This window comes from Panicum virgatum, chromosome 4N (assembly GCF_016808335.1).
Source record: "Panicum virgatum strain AP13 chromosome 4N, P.virgatum_v5, whole genome shotgun sequence".
In the NCBI taxonomy this organism is placed as follows: Eukaryota; Viridiplantae; Streptophyta; class Magnoliopsida; order Poales; family Poaceae; genus Panicum; species Panicum virgatum.
In genome coordinates, this window is record NC_053148.1 from 45044000 (window position 1) to 45060739 (window position 16740).

Here is a 16740-nt window from a genome sequence, read left to right on the forward strand (position 1 = left end):
GGCTAGGGGACATCGCAGGAGCAGGACCCCACGGGCCCAATGCTCTTCTGCTGATCCCACTTAAGCTGAGGGATGGTGCGCACACCCTCTCCGGTCTTCCCCCACCACTCGCAAGCATTCTTCTAGCGCCAAAGCCTAAAAAAGCCAGGTCACCCCATCTGGGGGCCGGTCACGAAAGGCAAAGGAAAACATTACAAGATTTAGGCGATGCTAGAAGAAAGAGCTGGGAGGTTGGAGAGGAAAGGGAGCCCCACGACCTCTATTTATAGCTGCGCCGGGCACCAAGCTTCAAGCCTGTCGGAGAGCGGAGGCTTGGATCGCCCGTGACGGTGCGACACTCCACGAGCAAAGGATGCCCTCGGTCACCGCGCCGAGACGCGACTGAACAAAATAAAGCGAAGCTGAGCCCCTGGATGCTAGGCGGCACAGCATCGGCTCAGGCCGACCGCCCTCGAACGGCGTGCCGCAAGGCAACCAGGGAAGGCGGGGCCAAGGCCCTGAGCGTGGGACAGCGCGACGAAAGCGCCAGCTACCGAGCAGCAGGCTCCATCGTCGCCCCGGCCCCTCAGCACGCGGACATGCCTTGTCCCTAAGAACAAACAAACAAAAAGGCACGCACCTCGAAGTACCCTCCCCGCAGGCGCACTACTCCGACCGACTGAGTTGTCACATCCGCCGGGCCCGCGCTCAGGCACGCCTAGCAGGTACAAGACTTTGACCTATCACATCAAGGGAGAAATCACCGAATTACTCTTTGGCCGAATCCCTTGACTCGACCAAAGCCTCGGGGGTTACTGTCGGGTATCACAATTAGGGACACCCTAATTGGGGGTACTCAGACCGCTTTAAAACGCAAACACATGTTAAGGCAACTGGGCCCACGAAGGCCCACGACCTCCTTCCAATCTGGAAGAAAGGAAAGGACTCAAAGAAGCCCAGCATGTGGCCCATTCGCACCCCTCTCAGGCCCGCGGGACAATCTCCGCCTTCGCTCGAGGGTTCCCATCGGCACCCTCGACCGCACCCCGCATCTCCGCCTCGCTCGAGGGTAGCGAACCTACCCTCGAGCGGGCAAACCATCTCCACCTCGCTCGAGGGCAGCGAACCTCCCTCGAGCAGGCAAACCACCCTCGAGCGGGTAACTCATCTCCGCCTTGCTCGAGGCCATCCCTTGGCGTGAGGGACAAATGGCCCCGCCGCCCAACCGCTCGCCGTACGGAGGCATTAAATGCCAACCACTCCTCCACAGCGCTTAGGACAGGCGGCGTCAGGCCGCCATTCCCCACAGTGGATGTGACCGGGGTCCCATCCGCCAACTCCGGTCACTGTTCCGCCATCCCCGGGCGCTGTGGCGGCACTGTGAGACCTGCGACGTGGGAAGCAGCGTACCAGGACACTGCTCCCCACACTATTCCACCAATTCCGGCCGTCCGGACTCCGCCTCATCATACGTATGGCCCCGAGCCCACCTCCTGCTCGGGAGGGGTCCGGTGTCGCCACGGGCCCCTCGAAGAGGGATGCCCATCACCCGGACCTCCTAATGTGCCTGCTAGTACTCCGACCAGGGGGACCGGGACCGCCGCGTGCCCCGCCACCGCTGGTGCACGCAAGACTTTGACCTGCAGGGCCCACGAAACGCCATCACGCCACTTGCAGGGGCTGACAGAACACCGGCGCGATCTCCGCAAGACCAAGGGCGATGTCCAGGACGACTGCCACGCCTGACGACATGCCCCACAGTGTACTTCCTACAGTATTCGGCCACTATACCCCGCGATTCGGGGGAAAACGACGACTTTCCACGCCCCCACTCATGTACGCCGCCCCTCCTTGTGACTATAAAAGGAGGAGGTGGGCTTCCTTTAGACGGGACGCTCAAGACGCTTCTGGACATCAGCTACCGCGGTCACCTACATTCACGACCATCGCCACACTCAACTCCTCTTCTAACAAAGACTTGGGAGCTTCCCTCCCTCTCTCGCCTCTCTTGTATCCCCTACTACAAGCACTCCGGGTGCAAGATAATACAGTGCCCTCGCACACCCCTTTGCTGGACGTACGTCCCCTTGGCCGGAACCAGGATAAACTCGTGCGTTACTGTGTTGCCTCTTGCATCATCATCTGGGACGAGGAAACACGCAGCATTTACTAGTTGGGATCCAGGCCCCCGGGTCGGGACGCCGACATTATGGATTCGTTAATCTCAGGATGTACAATTTCAAAAAAATGTGTACATGTGTTTATAGATGTGAATACATGTGGGTGCCGCGAGTGCTTGGTTCTACTATATTTTTTCACAAGATACAAAAAGATCCTTACCACTGATATCACGGTTGGCAAATTTTTAAGGGTTATTTTGATTCATACCATTGCAATTTTCGAACTTTGGAGAAACACCATTACAATTCGCGTATTTTGAAGCATACCATTACAATTCTTCACTTCCCACAAAAATGCAACTAAATACGTATGGAGATGACTTGGGCCCAGCTGCAGGTGTATATGAATACGTATACTTCATTGCAGCCTCTCTCCTCTATCATTGACGTGCGGGTCCCACTTGTCATCTTCTTCTTCCTTCTCTTCTCATTTTCCATTTGCTGAGTCATGTTCACTGCTGACCGCCATCCACGGCAAGCAGCACCACATGGCCCGAGCAGCACCATTGGCATGACAGCGAGCTCTGCTCGTGGCCGTGGCGAGCGGAGTAGAGGCCAAGGAGCTTCACTGGGGTGAGGCAGACCCGTTCCGGGGCTCGGCTCTGAAGGAGGATGGCCGGAGGTGGGGTCGCAACGTGCAGCGCCAGGCGGCGGCCATGGCGGCGGCGGTGCTGCGCGGAGGCGTACGGCGCACAGGCGCTGCCGCAGCGCAGGGAGGCGGGGCGAGCACCGGCACGGCCAGGAGGAGCTGGGGCGTGCGACCCGTGTGGCCGGCAGGGCCGGCGCGGCACAGGCAGCGGCGGCGCGGCGCGCAGGCGTGAGGCGAGCGCGCGGCGGCGGCGTTCGCGCACGAGCAGATAAGGCCAGCATGGTCTGGGCGACAGCGGTGGGCTCAGCTCGTGGCCGCGGCGGCCACGGCTCGAAGCTCGTGCGAGAGGGAGAGGGAGAGGCGAGGGAGGGAGTGAGAGAGACGACGCCGTGGACGAGTTGAACACGGGAACGTCGCGGAGCTTCGAGAGAGGAACGAGTGAGGAGGATGACAAGTGGGGTCCGGTGATCAGGGGTGTTACACAGATGGTGTTCAGTTCAGCAATGGAAGATGGTAAGAGGAGGAAGAAGAAGATGACAAGTGGGACCAGCACGTCGGTGATAAAGGAGAGAGACTGCGATGAAGTATACGTATTCATATACACCTGCAGCTGGGCCCAAGTCATCTTCATACGTATTTAGTGGCATTTTTGTGGGAAGTGAAGAATTATAATGGTATGCTTCAAAATACGCGAATTGTAATGGTGTTTCTCCAAAATTCGAAAATTCCAATGGTATGAATCAAAATAACCCAATTTTTAAAGATGTGCGAAGTTATTGGTAGATAATGAAGCTTCTGCTGGGGCTCTTAAGTACCTAGGAGTATTTCCTACATGTTTCCTAGGCTCGTACACGATGTCTGCTAGAGAGGTAAATATGGTTCAATCTCCATCTTTTTCAGTCGAGATAGTGAAGTCTCTTTCAGTCGAGGACTATATATATATATATATATATATATATATATATATATATATATATATCCAACCTCATACAATAAAGATAGTGAAGTCTCTGACTGTATATCGAATCTTTTAGAGTCGATCAGAATGAAATAATTAAGTATTCGAGAATCATTTGAAAATACCCTTCTGGAAACATAGGAGTAAAACCCAAACAAAAAGAAACGAAAACATGACATTCTAGAACAAGAATAAATCACGTATCAGTATCACCAAATCTTTTAGAGCCAATTGGAATGAAGTATCTAGTATTCTAGAATCTTTTGAAAATACCCCTCTGGCAACTTGGAGTAAACCCCAAACACAAAGAAACAAGAATACTTCGTTATTAATGTTTTCTCAAAAAAAATATGACGTTCTAGAAAAAGACTACTTCGTTCTTAATGTTTTTTTCAACAAAAAAAGAAAATATGACATTCTAGAAGAAGACTAGAGCACGCCACTGGGCGGTTCACGGTTGGGCCCCGCTGCCCCACTGCTGTCGCCGCCGGCTCGACACGAACCCAACCCAGCCCAACCACCTCGCCCTCGTCCTCCTCGGCTCCGGGGTTTTTACATTTTTACCATTATAACGAATGGCACTCATCAGATTATCATCTTTAGATTGGCACCTACAACTATACCAGTAGAGAGAAGTTCAACTTACAATTTTACCACTTTTGCACATGTGGCAAGCCACGCAGGCATGACACGCTGGCACCCAGTCAGCTCGCTGGTGTCAAATGTCCTTCATATCCCTGACCTGCTCCTCTCTCTCCCTCTCTGACATCTGGTCCTACACATCGTCTCACTGGTAGGTGGACCCCACTCATCAGATTCATCTCGGAGACACCTCGAAGGCGGCGGCCATGGCGAGCGCGGGTGGGACGCTGCGACGAGCGCCAGGGTGCGGAGCGCGTAGCGGCGGAGCGGGGCGGGAGCTCGTCCGGGCCTAGCGAGCGCGCGATGGCCTCGCGCTCGGCGGCCACCATGTTGTCGCGTCCTCCCCGACCTGCGGCCGCTCCGCCGGCCTTGCCTCCTCGGCCCGCGGCGCGCCCCTCCGGCCCTCTTCAGACCTTCCTCGCCGGCGCGCCCGTCCGGCCCTCCTCGATGGCGCCTTTTCCCTCCCGGCGGCGGAGGGGCCACGGCGGCGCTCGGCTGCGGCAGAGCGACTCGCGAGGCGGAGCGGAGGCCGGCCGGGCAGTGCGAGGAGCGGCGCGGCGGACGGCCCGCACGACGTCCGCAGCGGCTCGGGGCGGCCCACGCGCGCGCGGCGGCGGCGGCGGCTCGGCGTGCTTGTACTTCCTCGTTCCTCCCTCTCTGGTGCCCCTCTCTCGTGGCTATGGCGGCGGCCGGTGACGGCGGCCATGGCGGCGCGCGGCGGCCTCACGCGGAGGAACCGCCCCTCCACGGCGGCCCTCCTCGCACCGGCAGAGGACGGCGCGCGCGCAGGGCCCCTGCAAGGCCTCGTGGCGTGCGTCCGCGGCGGCGTGCGCGCGTCCGCGGCGTACGGCGGCGAGCGGTGGCGTGCGCTCGTCCGCGCGGGGCCATGGCGAGCGGCGGCGACCAAGGCGATTGGGAAGAAGGGGAGGGCGGACGGCAGCAGCGCGCGCGTCACAAGGGCGGCCACCATGGTGTCGCGCTCGGTGGCCACCATGGTGTCGTGGTCGGTGTCGTGGTCGGCGAGCTTGACGCGCCGCTGCGTTGTCCATGGCTGGCACGCAAGGCACGAGCTAGTTCACGGCCATCGACTCCTTCCAGTGGTGGGGGATGAATCTGACGAGTGGGGTCCACCTGTCAGGGAGACGATCTGCGTGACCCAGCCGTTGGAGAGGGAATGAGAGAGAGAGGAGGTTAGGGATAGGAAGGACATTTCGCACCAGCGAGCTGACTGGGTGCTAGCGTGTCATGCCTGCGTGGCTTGCCACATGCGCAAAAGTGATAACATTGTAAGTTAAACTTCTCTCTACTGGTATAGTTGTAGGTGCCAATCTAAAGATGATAATCTGATGAGTGTCATTCGTTATAATGGTAAAAATATAAAAAGCCCCTCGGCTCCTCCCCGAATCCCCCTGCTGGTCAGAACTCCGAATCGAATCAAGCTAGGCATTCGCCAGCAAGCAAGCCGCTAGCATCAAGCTACTAGATCGCGGCGGGGAAGCTCCTCGCCTCCCCTATCGGCCCGCTCCGGCGGGGGAGAAGAGTCCTCCCGCTGCGGCCGGGACGCCCGGTTACTTCGCGCCGCCAGACCGGGCGGCGGCTTCCGCGGGGACCGCTCCTTAGCTCCTGGCGCGGCGGAGGTCGTGGCGTCCGGCGACATGAGCAGCCACGCGGCCGGGACCAGCAACGGCGGATCCGGGGATGCGGCCGCCGCGGGCGCGGCCCGGAGGAACACCCGGATGCCCAAGTGTGAGATCTCGCGCCGAATCTCCTTTAGTGTAGGCTTGCCGTCTTCGTGGTTCCCTCGTTTCGTTCGGGCTAAGGCAAGGGGCGGCGAGTTGTCGGCGAGGTTGTAGGCTGGGGTTGGCGGTATGGTGTTTAATTTGGGCACATTTGAGTTTGGAGATTCTGCTAGCTTGTGCTTTCCTTGGCGTTGAATGTAATCGATCTTTTTAGCTGACATGTTTTTTAAGCGTGGGATTTTGCTTATCAGCGATCGTAGCTAGTTCAATCCAGAGGAAAAACCATAGGAATAGTTGGCGCGTGATGGTTTTATTTGCATAGCGATTATGGCTAGTTCAGTTCAGCAGAAAACAGTCAATCTAGCTACTTCAGTTCATGATGGTTTTATTTGCTTACTGATTATAGCTAGCTCACTCAGTAGTGAAACAGTCTAAGTGGTACATGATTGTATTATTTATTAGTGTATTCTGTTCACCAGTCCAGAAGAAAACGTGTCAATATGGTTGAGAAGTGATTGTATTAGTTCCTTAAAGATACAGTTAGTTTCAAACTTTCAATCCAGAAGAAAAAGCTTCAAACTAGTTCAGAAATGATGGTATAGTTTGCATGTGTATGGATACTGGGTATCAATGAAGCTACGAGGTCAGAAATGGTATTGTTCGTTAGACGAATGCCAAGCTTGTGATGTAACTTGCATTTGCACATTGCAACCCCATTCTTACTCCTAAATTCTTATGTACAGACTCCAAGTTCACACAGCAGGAGCTGCCAGCTTGTAAGCCAATTCTTACTCCAAAATGGGTAAGTTTTTATCGTCGTGGAGATCATGACACTGTAGGTTCCTGTGGGTAAGAAAAACTTATATGTTGGAGCAGCTCACTGATGTTTCGATGTTTGACTTGTTTTATGTAGGTTGTCTCGGTGTTCTTTATCGTCGGTGTCATCTTTGTTCCCATCGGTGTTGTTTCACTGCTAGCTGCACAAGATGTATGCTGCCTTTCATCTTGCGCCTTATGTTAAGATAAATGTCGTGGTAGTTCCTGTTTTTATTTGTTTATCTATGTTCTCTGGTTGCAGGTTGTTGAGATCATTGATCGGTACGATGAGGCATGTGTGCCAGTCAACATGACTGATAACAAGCTTGCTTACATCCAGAATGAAACCATATCCAAAGAATGCATAAGGAATCTAACGGTAATAAGCTTAGGCTTTCCTGGGTACTGATTTGCAGTTTGAAGTATTGGAGCATAGGATGAGCAAAAGTGCAGTTAAATAGATTTTTGAAATGTTTATAAAGCTGGAACAAACATGCAGCTGTAAGCATGCATCTTCTAGCAAAATTTTCTTGGCAAATTGATTTAGGCTGTTTCTCTCCAGGTTACGAAGGATATGAAGCAACCAATATTTGTGTACTATGAACTCGATAACTTCTACCAGAACCATAGGAGGTATGATGTTCTTTTGAGATTTCCAGACAATTACTTGAATTTTAGCCTTTTGCATAATTGGTAGCTATTACATTTCCTGATGTTGAAATTCTATATGGTGCTATTGAAATTGAAATGCATGGTACATTACAATTTAATAACTACTACCTTGGATATCGTACTGCCAAATAAAAATAAGAGAATAGCTTTGCATTGGAGATTTATCTTGCATAACATTTTCCCAATTCAGGTACGTGAAGAGCCGAAATGATGCACAGCTAAGAGATAAGCGTAAAGCTAACCAGACATCTGCTTGTGAACCTGAGAAGACCATGGCTAATGGACAACCAATTGTTCCTTGTGGTCTCATTGCTTGGAGCTTGTTTAATGATACGTATAGTTTCACTCGTGGTAATGAGAACTTGACAGTGGACAAGAAAGATATTTCCTGGAAGAGTGATAGGGAGCACAAATTCGGCAAAGATGTCTTTCCAAGCAACTTCCAGAATGGTGCACTTAAAGGTGGGGCAACACTTAACGCATCGATCCCGGTATGTGAACCCTTGTTTGATACATGTTATGTCATAGGGGGACTATATGTCTGCAGCATCATAATTTCTATACGCTTTCATTAATTTCTTTATCTTGGTATGGAATACCCATCTCAATATTGTCAATTGTGTTGTTGTGACAGTTGAGCGAGCAAGAGGACCTCATCGTTTGGATGAGGACTGCAGCACTTCCTACTTTCAGAAAGTTGTATGGAAGGATATACTTTGACCTCAAGGAGAATGACACGATAACAGTGAGGCTGAGTAACAACTACAATACATATAGCTTCGGCGGCAAGAAAAAGCTGGTCCTATCTACTGCAACTTGGCTCGGAGGGAAGAATGATTTTCTTGGCTTTGCATACCTTGTAGTTGGTTCGCTCTGCATGTTCCTGGCATTCGCATTCACCTTGCTGTACGTCATAAAACCAAGGTTAGTAACTTTCAACTCATATCTGCTGCAATCGCTTGGAAAATGATGAGATGTGTACCGGATATACTAGTACGCTTCTAGATTTAGACTGTGAGCCCATATTGTGACAACCATATTGTGAACGTGATGCTTGCAGTGAAATAATCTGGGCTTAACCTATCAAGTTTGTACAAAACCTCTAGGTATTCTGATTATGTTTAGTGCAGCCCATTCTATTGTAGCATCTCCTAGCCCAATTAAGGTTGACGTGACCCTGAGGCTTTGGGTTGTATGAGTACAGTTCATGTCATACTACTTTGGTTCTGTTGTTGAAAGTGAGTCCGTAGGAGCATCTCCTGTAGTTTTTACTGGTTAGAACCAGGCAGCTAGCTGTTCTGGTTTACGGTGGTCCTTCACACTTCTATTTTATCCATTGTGGTATTGTGTTTTGAGTGTGCACCATGGCCTTGCATGGTTAAGGCTTGTATCATAAGAATGATCTTTGTAGGACTGCTTCATACCTGTTAAAGTATCCAGCATTATTTTTAATTGATACCCTGCCCGAATTTCCTTGTAAGTTGCTAACTCGAGTATTGTGGCCTTATGCAGGAAACTGGGAGACCACAACTACTTGTCCTGGAACAGACACCCTGCAGGCCGCTAGGTGCTAAGATGCTTTGGAACCCCACAGCACGTAAAGTGGTCCAACTACTAGGAAATGTAACTTGTATGAAATGCAATACCCAAACCAGAAATTGCCGCTGAGCATAAGCAAGTTTTTTTAGGCTAGAACTTGATGTAAATTGTTTGCAAAGGGATCTACGTGACTACGTTGTTTTCTTTCGTTGTTTCTTGTGTACTTAGGGCTGCATGTAGCAGTGATCACGAGAATACCTATTGATCCCTAATGCCCTGTTTCGTGGTATGCGTGCTCAAAACTATTCCCTATGTATTCATATACCGTGTGATGTTCAAATGATGCATGATCCAGCTACTGAATGTTAACCTTGTGTGGTATTCAGATTAATGATGTAGGTTGGTTGTAATATTGGTAGTACCAAGTTTCTGTACAAATTGATAACTATGTGATGGCCAAATAGATTCAACCGTTTTGCGTCTCAGCTATGATTATGTACTATCTTTCGTTATTATCTAACTTATATCGGGAGTACAAGCTGCACATAACATAATGCCCTTCTACACTATCTTTCATTATTGTTAATTAATTCATATTGGAAGCACAAGATGCAGAAATCAAAATGCCCTTCCACATGTTAAGAACGGAAAAAACTCGTCACACATGTGAAATCCATTTCCTCTTCTTTATTGATCCACATAGTGGAAAACGGAACTTGAAGTCTTCCTCTGTCATGACACTGATTTGCTAGTCATATTCAGCGCTCAGCATAAGCCATAGTAGGCAGTACAACAGCCAGCAGCTCATGCTAATTACAGTAGCCAATCAAGAACCATACCTATCTCCTTCCACCAGTAGGATCTTTAGTTCACAACTGGCGCATAAAAATGAACTCTGTGGGATTAAGCCCCCATCTTTAGCTTTCCAGACATTCTGTTCAGCACTTGAGCTGCTACTGTCTCATGCTTCTGTTCCTCATTCTGGTTCTTGGTGAGCCACTCTTGAGTGGCAACCAAGTCATGGAGCACCGTCGCACCAGACTGCCTCCAGCTCTCAGCGTCAGCCGTCTTGAACCGGTCCAGGAGCAGCCCATGCATCCCAACGCTCCTCGCAGGGGTGTAGTCCTTCCGCATGCTGTCACCTATGTGGAGTGCTTCTTCTGGCGCAATGTTTCCTGCCATCTCCAGCGCTATCTTGTAAATTCTTGGATCTGGCTTCTCAACACCAGCAATTCCTGAAAACACCCCAAAGTCCCATTCCGAGCCCTAGTTGCAGACCAAGACATGGACCAGAGTGTCAGGCCACTCCATTATGAACAATTAGAAAACAAATTATTACCAAAGCATGTAACAGTGTCATGTAATCCAGCGGATATCACACCTGATTCAACCCTAAGGCTGGCAATATTACATCTTTGTAGCGGTACTCAGCATTGCTGACAATCCCAACTATGAGTCCCTTCTCCCGCGCCCACCTCAGGAAGGGCTGTGCATCAGGAAATGCTGAGTATGGCGCCGAGGAGCCAAAAGCAGAATAAATGCGTCTGAAGATTTTCTCAAATGTCTCCTCATCATAATCATAGCCAGCCTGCAGAACAAAATAGATTATAGAGCAACTGAATCAGTAAGCCCTCTCAACATAAAAAAAGAGACACCACTAGTCCTGACAAGCTCCATATTTATAAAATGGTCATATTTATAAAATGGTTTCACCTTAACGAACGAATTCTTAACACATGTCCTCCACCATTCAATGTTTGGCATCTTTGCTGCAAATCCAAAGCATGGGTACTGTCTTGCCATCTCAGTGTATGCAACCTTGAAGCCCTCATGCACGCGGTTATAGTCAGGACATGGCATCCCAGCTGACTTAGCTGCCATACAGTAGTAATCCCCAAGATGTCCTTTGTAAGCGATAAGCGTGCCAGTCACATCCACGGTGATCAAACGTAACTTTGAAAGGAGAGACATGCTTGATAATGATTTGAACCGAGGCCTTTATATAGAATCTATCAGCAGAGTCAGATAGTGAAAATTAGGACGGAACCAACAATTTTTGCAAAACCAGCAAACCATGTGTTATAAAATATGGCATGCATTAAACATCTACAGAATTACTTTTTACATATAGCTGAATGCCTGAGCTCATATATCATAGGCATGAAGGCGTCAGCATCATAAGCTAATTCTTTTGCACTCAAAAATTAACTTGCAATGAAATACCCCTCCCTCCCTCCCTCCCTCCCAACTAATGCCCAAGATATTTTTTTCCATATTCAGTTAATGCCTTTTGCAGTGGATGGAACATGGAGTTTAAGTCAAAAGGGGCGATCCGCTAGAATACAGAAATGAACGTTGCTAAAGATGAAGTAAATCAGTGACACATATCTATCAGCTGAAACAGCAAGAAGTATAACACATTATAAAAAGAAAACATCTAGAAACACAACAAAGGGGGGGTAGAATGCAGAGGAGCCATGCTGAGCAATAATATTGACACAATAGTCAATGCAGGGGTGAAGCCAGGGGTGTTTACCGATGACTTCCCTAAAATGAGTGAGAAAATACTGTTCCACACTATTCATTCAGGAAGCTGACACCGATCTCTAATGGAGCTGACACCGGTAGCTCCTGTGTCTGGCTCCGCCCCTGAGTCAATGATGTGGCTTCTAGGATGAATGTACCTACTTGCACGACAAAGCTCAACGTACATGAAAAATTGTCTATCTCTCCATTGGACATGATGGCGAAACAAATTCAGCAGTGAATTCGGAGCGCATTAGCGCAACAACCCTGATCTTAGCAACAAGGCTAGAAGGGACTAAGACATGCCGTCTCTACCAAAAAAAACTCTCCCAGCCCCTTTTAGCCCCTTATTCAAGCAACATATATCTCCTTAGTTATTACTACACCTCCAGGCGATCTAAGCTACCCTGATTATCCCATTCATTTTATTTCAGAAGGAAACTAAGCAATCATCACCGAACTCCTAGAGTCCTAGCTTAATAACAGAACAAAAGCACCGTGTCCCACACATCCAAGCAAATCTTAACCAGCAAATACTGAAAGTAGATAACCCACCAGAAAGTGGCAGGAACAAATCCAAAATGCTCCATTACCTCAAGCAAAGAATCGATGGTTGCACCTCCGGTCGCCAACAATGCCTGCAAGGAACCGAAGAACCACAAGATCCCGTCAGGTAATCAGAAGCAGTTCACCCCGCACCCGCAAGATCCTATCTTTCTGCGCAACAACAAAGAAACGGGTACGCCAGAGATCGACTAACCTCCTAGCCACAGCAGCTCTCCCACCGGAAAGGGGGAAATAAAAATCGCGGCTTGGGGGCTTGAGATTTCAAGAAATCAGCGGGACCAGCGGACTCCAAAGAATCGCAGAGACGATCCTTCGCTTTTGTTGGCTATGAATTCCAGGCTATTGGTTCGAGAGGTGGGATTCTGCTTGGTTTTTCGGGTGGTATGAAGTACTGGAAGTGGGGAGTGGAAACCTCAAATCTGTGGAATTGGGATAGGATACCGGCGGTGATGGTCCACGGTTTTGGTTCATCGGATTGCAAGCATACTTTATTAGGACTTGGGCAGGAAGCAGGTACGCGTGTACTGTTGTACGAGGCGAGATGAAAAGTTTCAAATTCGGAAGGGATCGGCGTACCATGTCAGCAATAGACCTAACACCGTTTGGTTCCATGTCGCCTGGTCTAGCGTTCTAGCATCAGCAGCGAATTTTTGTTTGGGGATTGTGACTGTGACGTGATGTTTTTTTCTTTTGGCCAAGTGTTGCTCGGCTCATTTGGCAGAGATTCTCCATTTATATCCGAAAAAAGTCCTCCCAAATGGACGGTTTGATTTCTGAATCCCACGAGAAAACAAAACGAAAGAATCATTCCCATATTTAATACTCCCTCGGTATTCTTTTAGTTGTTGTTTCAGACAACAAATTTATATCAATACTATAAAGAACACAAAAAATTTATCCTAGCGACAAGTAAAGAAATTTGGAGGGAGTAAAAGAGAACCACCTAAATCGCCGTCTTTTTGGGAAACACCTCTCTGTTTCTTAGAAACCGAAACTGGAATTAAAACTTAGGTCCTGTTTAGTTCCCAAAAACTTTTCTACAGTATCCATCATATCGAATCTGTTGACACATACATGAAGCATTAAATATAGTTGAAAAAATAACTAATTATATAGTTCAACTATAAATGACGAGACAAATCTTTTAAGCCTAATTAGTTCATGATTGGACATTAATTGCTAAATAATAACGAAAGTGTTACAGTATCAAAATCCAAAAATTTTCGCGAACTAAACAGGCACTTACCAAACATAGCTGAATACCTAGCGTGATAAGCCTCTAAGCAATATAATTAAACCAGTTGTACTATCGATTGGAGGTTATAGTAAAATTATTAGCTAGATAGAATCATTCACTTATCTTACGTCGATAGTTTTTTTTGTTAGTAAGAACCTACTTTAAAAAATACGAAATATGATTTTTTAGTAACAGTGGATCTTTTGGGATGCAAGCAAACAACATTGGTTCGAAGGAATTTTTTTATTCATGCATTGTTTTTAGTATTTTGCAATTTTACCATTTGTATATCAATCCATTTCCTTTACAAAACAGCACAATTACAAATCAAACGTTTTTAGGCCCATGGTATTACAGATAGAGAGGTACACCAACTAATACAAAGAACATGCCATCTATGTATTGATGATGCACAAGAGTGTAACAAATCCCTGATGAAACCCGTAGATTCACATGTACACGTATCTGCAACCATCATAACCTACAGAAACAGAACAGAGCCTGCATAAATTCTCCAGAAACAATTAAAAGTATATTAGAAAACTGCCAATGAAAGAAAAAAACAGGATCGATTATTCAAATGGGCCCGCGAGACATGCGGGCCGTATGTAGGCCCACTTCAATCGGCCTCATTGCCTTTGGGCCCAAATAGTTCACATGTACGCCCAAACAAAATTGAAATTTGCAACACGCACGAGCTAGGCACGACGCGGCGAGGCACTTACTGGGGTCTCTGGTGACGAGCATGGCGGCGCCGGCGAAGTCGCAGGTCCCGCCGGCAGCCTTGGTGCGCTGCCAGTAGCTGTTGAAGGCGTAGGAGGCGTGCGTCACGAGCGTGTCCGGCAGGTAGCACGGCCCGCCGGGCGACGCCACGCCGCAGTCCGCGCCCGACCCGCACGCGTAGTCCATGGCCGTCTGCACCACGGCGCTCGCCGCCTTCGGGTTCGCCACGCACCACAGCCCCGGCCGCGCCTGCCCAGGCGGGGGCGTCGGGAACGCCACCGGCGGCATGAACGCGGGCGGGGGCTGGCTGCTACCCGGCGTGGTGGACGGCGAGCCGGCCGGCGGGGACGCGCCGGGCGGGCTGATGCCCGGCGCGATGGACGGCGAGCCGGCCGGCGGGGGTGCGCCAGGCGGGATCGCCATCGGAGGCAACGGGGGCATGAACGCGGGCGCGATGGTCGGCGAGCCGGCTGGCGGGGACGCGCCGGCCGGGCTGGTGCCCGGCGCGATGGACGGCGAGCCGGCCGGCGGGGGTGCGCCAGGCGGGATCGCCATCGGAGGCAACGGGGGCATGAACGCGGGCGCGATGGTCGGCGAGCCGGCTGGCTTGGACGCTTCGGCCGGGCTGATGCCCGGCGCGATGGACGGCAAGCCGGCCGGCGGGGGTGCGCCGGGCGGGATCGCCATCGGAGGCAACGGGGCTGGCATGGCAGGTTTTGTGGGGGGAGGGTACAAGCAGTAGGGAGGTGCGCGGAACGCCATTGGCTGCACGAGTTGATGGACCGCCGTCGCCGCCGCCGATCAAGTCTTTGTATGGTGGCAACGTCGTCGAGGAGTTCACGAGGTTGGGGAGCGAGTACTTCCCTGCCTTTGACATTGAAGCACCATCTGCCCAATCCGTTGCCCAAGCATACATGGTGAGGACAAAGAAAATTAGAAGCTAGTAACAAGCATCATATACTATATGATCAAAGAACAATATGGAATTACAAGACTGAAATGCATGCAATGTGCACTTGCAGAGTGGAGCAGTTTGCTATTACCATATTGCATAAAGATTATGAGTGCGACAATGAAAATGAAGTAGTTCTTGATCATGGTGGTTAGCTCCATGAGGTTGCCACAAAGTGTGTGCTTCTGATGACAAGGGAGGATGCATGTGAGTGATGGCTATTATAGAGTGCTGGAAAGTGATGGGGGAACAGATGAACAGTATGAGTACGTTGGGCAGGCAAAGGGGAGGCAGCAAGAATTCACCAGCTGCAAAGCTGCATGAGATTGATTTGTTAATGAAGTAGTTGCATGCAAGGGCTTGGATTGTTCCCCGGCCTTTTCTCCAGGTGAAGTTTTGGCACCTGTGCTTGCGTGGTCAAAGAGAAATTCAAGGGAATACTGGCGAAGTTCAAGAGAAATTGACAAGGGAAAAAAAATAAAGCTGATCTCGTATGAGCTGTACCTGTCTTTTCCGTTGCTTTGGTTCCACTCCAGCAGAGGCAAAAACTGGCTGATCAGTGCCTTGTTTATGCATACATGCATACCATATTGTTCTTGTTCATGTGCAGTAATAAGTTGGGACATACTGGTAGATATGGCTGCAAGTTGTGTTTGGAACCACCAAATAAATGTAGTGCGTCTGTAATTCACTTTTAGCATCGGCCCATGTTGGTTTAGAAGACCTAGTTGCATTGCATGCTGAAGGAATTTTGTGGAAATTTCACTTGTTACAAAGGCCTTGTTTAGTTTTCAAAAATTTTCCTACAGTACCCGTCACATCGGATCTTCGAACACATATATGGAGCATTAAATGCAGTTGAAAAAAATAATTAACGACACAGTTCAACTGTAAATGACGAAATGAATCTTTTAAGTCTAATTAGTCCATGTTTGGACATGAATTGCCAAATAACAACGAAAGTTGGTATAAACAATCAATTCTAGTTTATTTGTGAGAAGCCGTCGTGGCATTCGTACACCTATTGACAAATTAGTAAATTTCGAAAGGTACAGTCTACTAATAAGGCTGTGTTTAGTTCCAAAAAACTCCCCTCCAATTCCAAACTTTCCATCACATCGACATCATATCGAAACATTAAATATAGCAAATAACACATGCATGGAGCATTAAATGTAGGTAAATAAAAAAACTAATTGCATAGTTTTGATGTACACGACGAGACGAATCTTTTGAGCCTAGTTAGAGCATGGTAGGATAACAATTACCACAAACAAACGAAAATTGTTACAGTACGCTACAGTGTCTGATGTGACTTTTCGAATCCTTTTTCCCTCCATCTAAACACAGGGAGGGAAAAAGTATGCGAAAAGTCACATTGGACACTGTAGCATACTGTAGCAATTTTCGTTTGTTTGTGGCAATTGTTGTCCTACTATGACCTAACTAGCCTCAAAAGATTCGTTTCGTAACGTACATCAAAACTATGCAATAAGTTTTTTTATTTACCTACATTTAGTACTCCATGCATAAATTATTTGCTATATTTAATGTTTCGATGTGATTTTGATGTGATGAGAAGTTTAGATGTGGGGAGTTTTTGTGGGATCTAAACACACCC

The 16740-nt window shown here is 49.0% G+C and overlaps 2 protein-coding genes and 1 pseudogene across 4 annotated transcripts; 1 reads left to right on the forward strand and 2 right to left on the reverse strand.

Moving 5' to 3' along the window:
• The first annotated feature begins 5752 nt into the window (after positions 1 to 5752).
• LOC120671548 (ALA-interacting subunit 3-like) lies at positions 5753 to 9524 on the forward strand. Its single transcript, XM_039951922.1, has 9 exons — positions 5753 to 5944; positions 5986 to 6094; positions 6831 to 6889; positions 7001 to 7075; positions 7166 to 7282; positions 7466 to 7536; positions 7766 to 8066; positions 8210 to 8499; positions 9088 to 9524. The coding sequence occupies exons 2-9, from the start codon at positions 6004 to 6006 to the stop codon at positions 9140 to 9142; spliced, it is 1059 nt and encodes a 352-aa protein (XP_039807856.1). The 5' UTR covers positions 5753 to 5944; positions 5986 to 6003; the 3' UTR covers positions 9143 to 9524.
• Positions 9525 to 9779: 255 nt separating this feature from the next.
• Positions 9780 to 12725, reverse strand: LOC120671550 (haloacid dehalogenase-like hydrolase domain-containing protein 3). 3 transcript variants are annotated; one of them, XM_039951924.1, is made up of 5 exons: positions 12401 to 12725; positions 12234 to 12278; positions 10828 to 11110; positions 10496 to 10702; positions 9780 to 10380 (listed from the first exon to the last, which is right to left on the reverse strand). In XM_039951924.1, the coding sequence occupies exons 3-5, from the start codon at positions 11083 to 11085 to the stop codon at positions 10018 to 10020; spliced, it is 828 nt and encodes a 275-aa protein (XP_039807858.1). In that variant the 5' UTR covers positions 11086 to 11110; positions 12234 to 12278; positions 12401 to 12725; the 3' UTR covers positions 9780 to 10017. The 3 variants fall into 3 exon arrangements, with proteins under 3 accessions (XP_039807858.1, XP_039807859.1, XP_039807857.1); XM_039951925.1 differs by having other exon boundaries at positions 10828 to 11123; XM_039951923.1 differs by having other exon boundaries at positions 10828 to 11123; positions 12196 to 12278; positions 12401 to 12724.
• A 1168-nt stretch (positions 12726 to 13893) lies between these two features.
• LOC120669448 lies at positions 13894 to 15438 on the reverse strand (annotated as a pseudogene).
• Positions 15439 to 16740: the final 1302 nt, after the last annotated feature.

What these genes read in the sequence shown, in the direction of transcription:
- LOC120671548 (XM_039951922.1), top strand. Translation starts at nt 6,004, where the DNA reads ATGAGCAGCCACGCGGCCGGGACCAGCAACGGCGGATCCGGGGATGCG. An exon ending in GAACACCCGGATGCCCAAGT is followed by an intron (nt 6,095 to 6,830) that starts GTGAGATCTCGC and finishes TCTTATGTACAG; the next exon opens with ACTCCAAGTTCACACAGCAG. An exon ending in CAATTCTTACTCCAAAATGG is followed by an intron (nt 6,890 to 7,000) that starts GTAAGTTTTTAT and finishes TGTTTTATGTAG; the next exon opens with GTTGTCTCGGTGTTCTTTAT.
- LOC120671550 (XM_039951924.1), bottom strand. Translation starts at nt 11,085, where the DNA reads ATGTCTCTCCTTTCAAAGTTACGTTTGATCACCGTGGATGTGACTGGC. An exon ending in TTAAGAATTCGTTCGTTAAG is followed by an intron (nt 10,703 to 10,827) that starts GTGAAACCATTT and finishes TTTGTTCTGCAG; the next exon opens with GCTGGCTATGATTATGATGA. An exon ending in CAGCCTTAGGGTTGAATCAG is followed by an intron (nt 10,381 to 10,495) that starts GTGTGATATCCG and finishes GTCTGCAACTAG; the next exon opens with GGCTCGGAATGGGACTTTGG.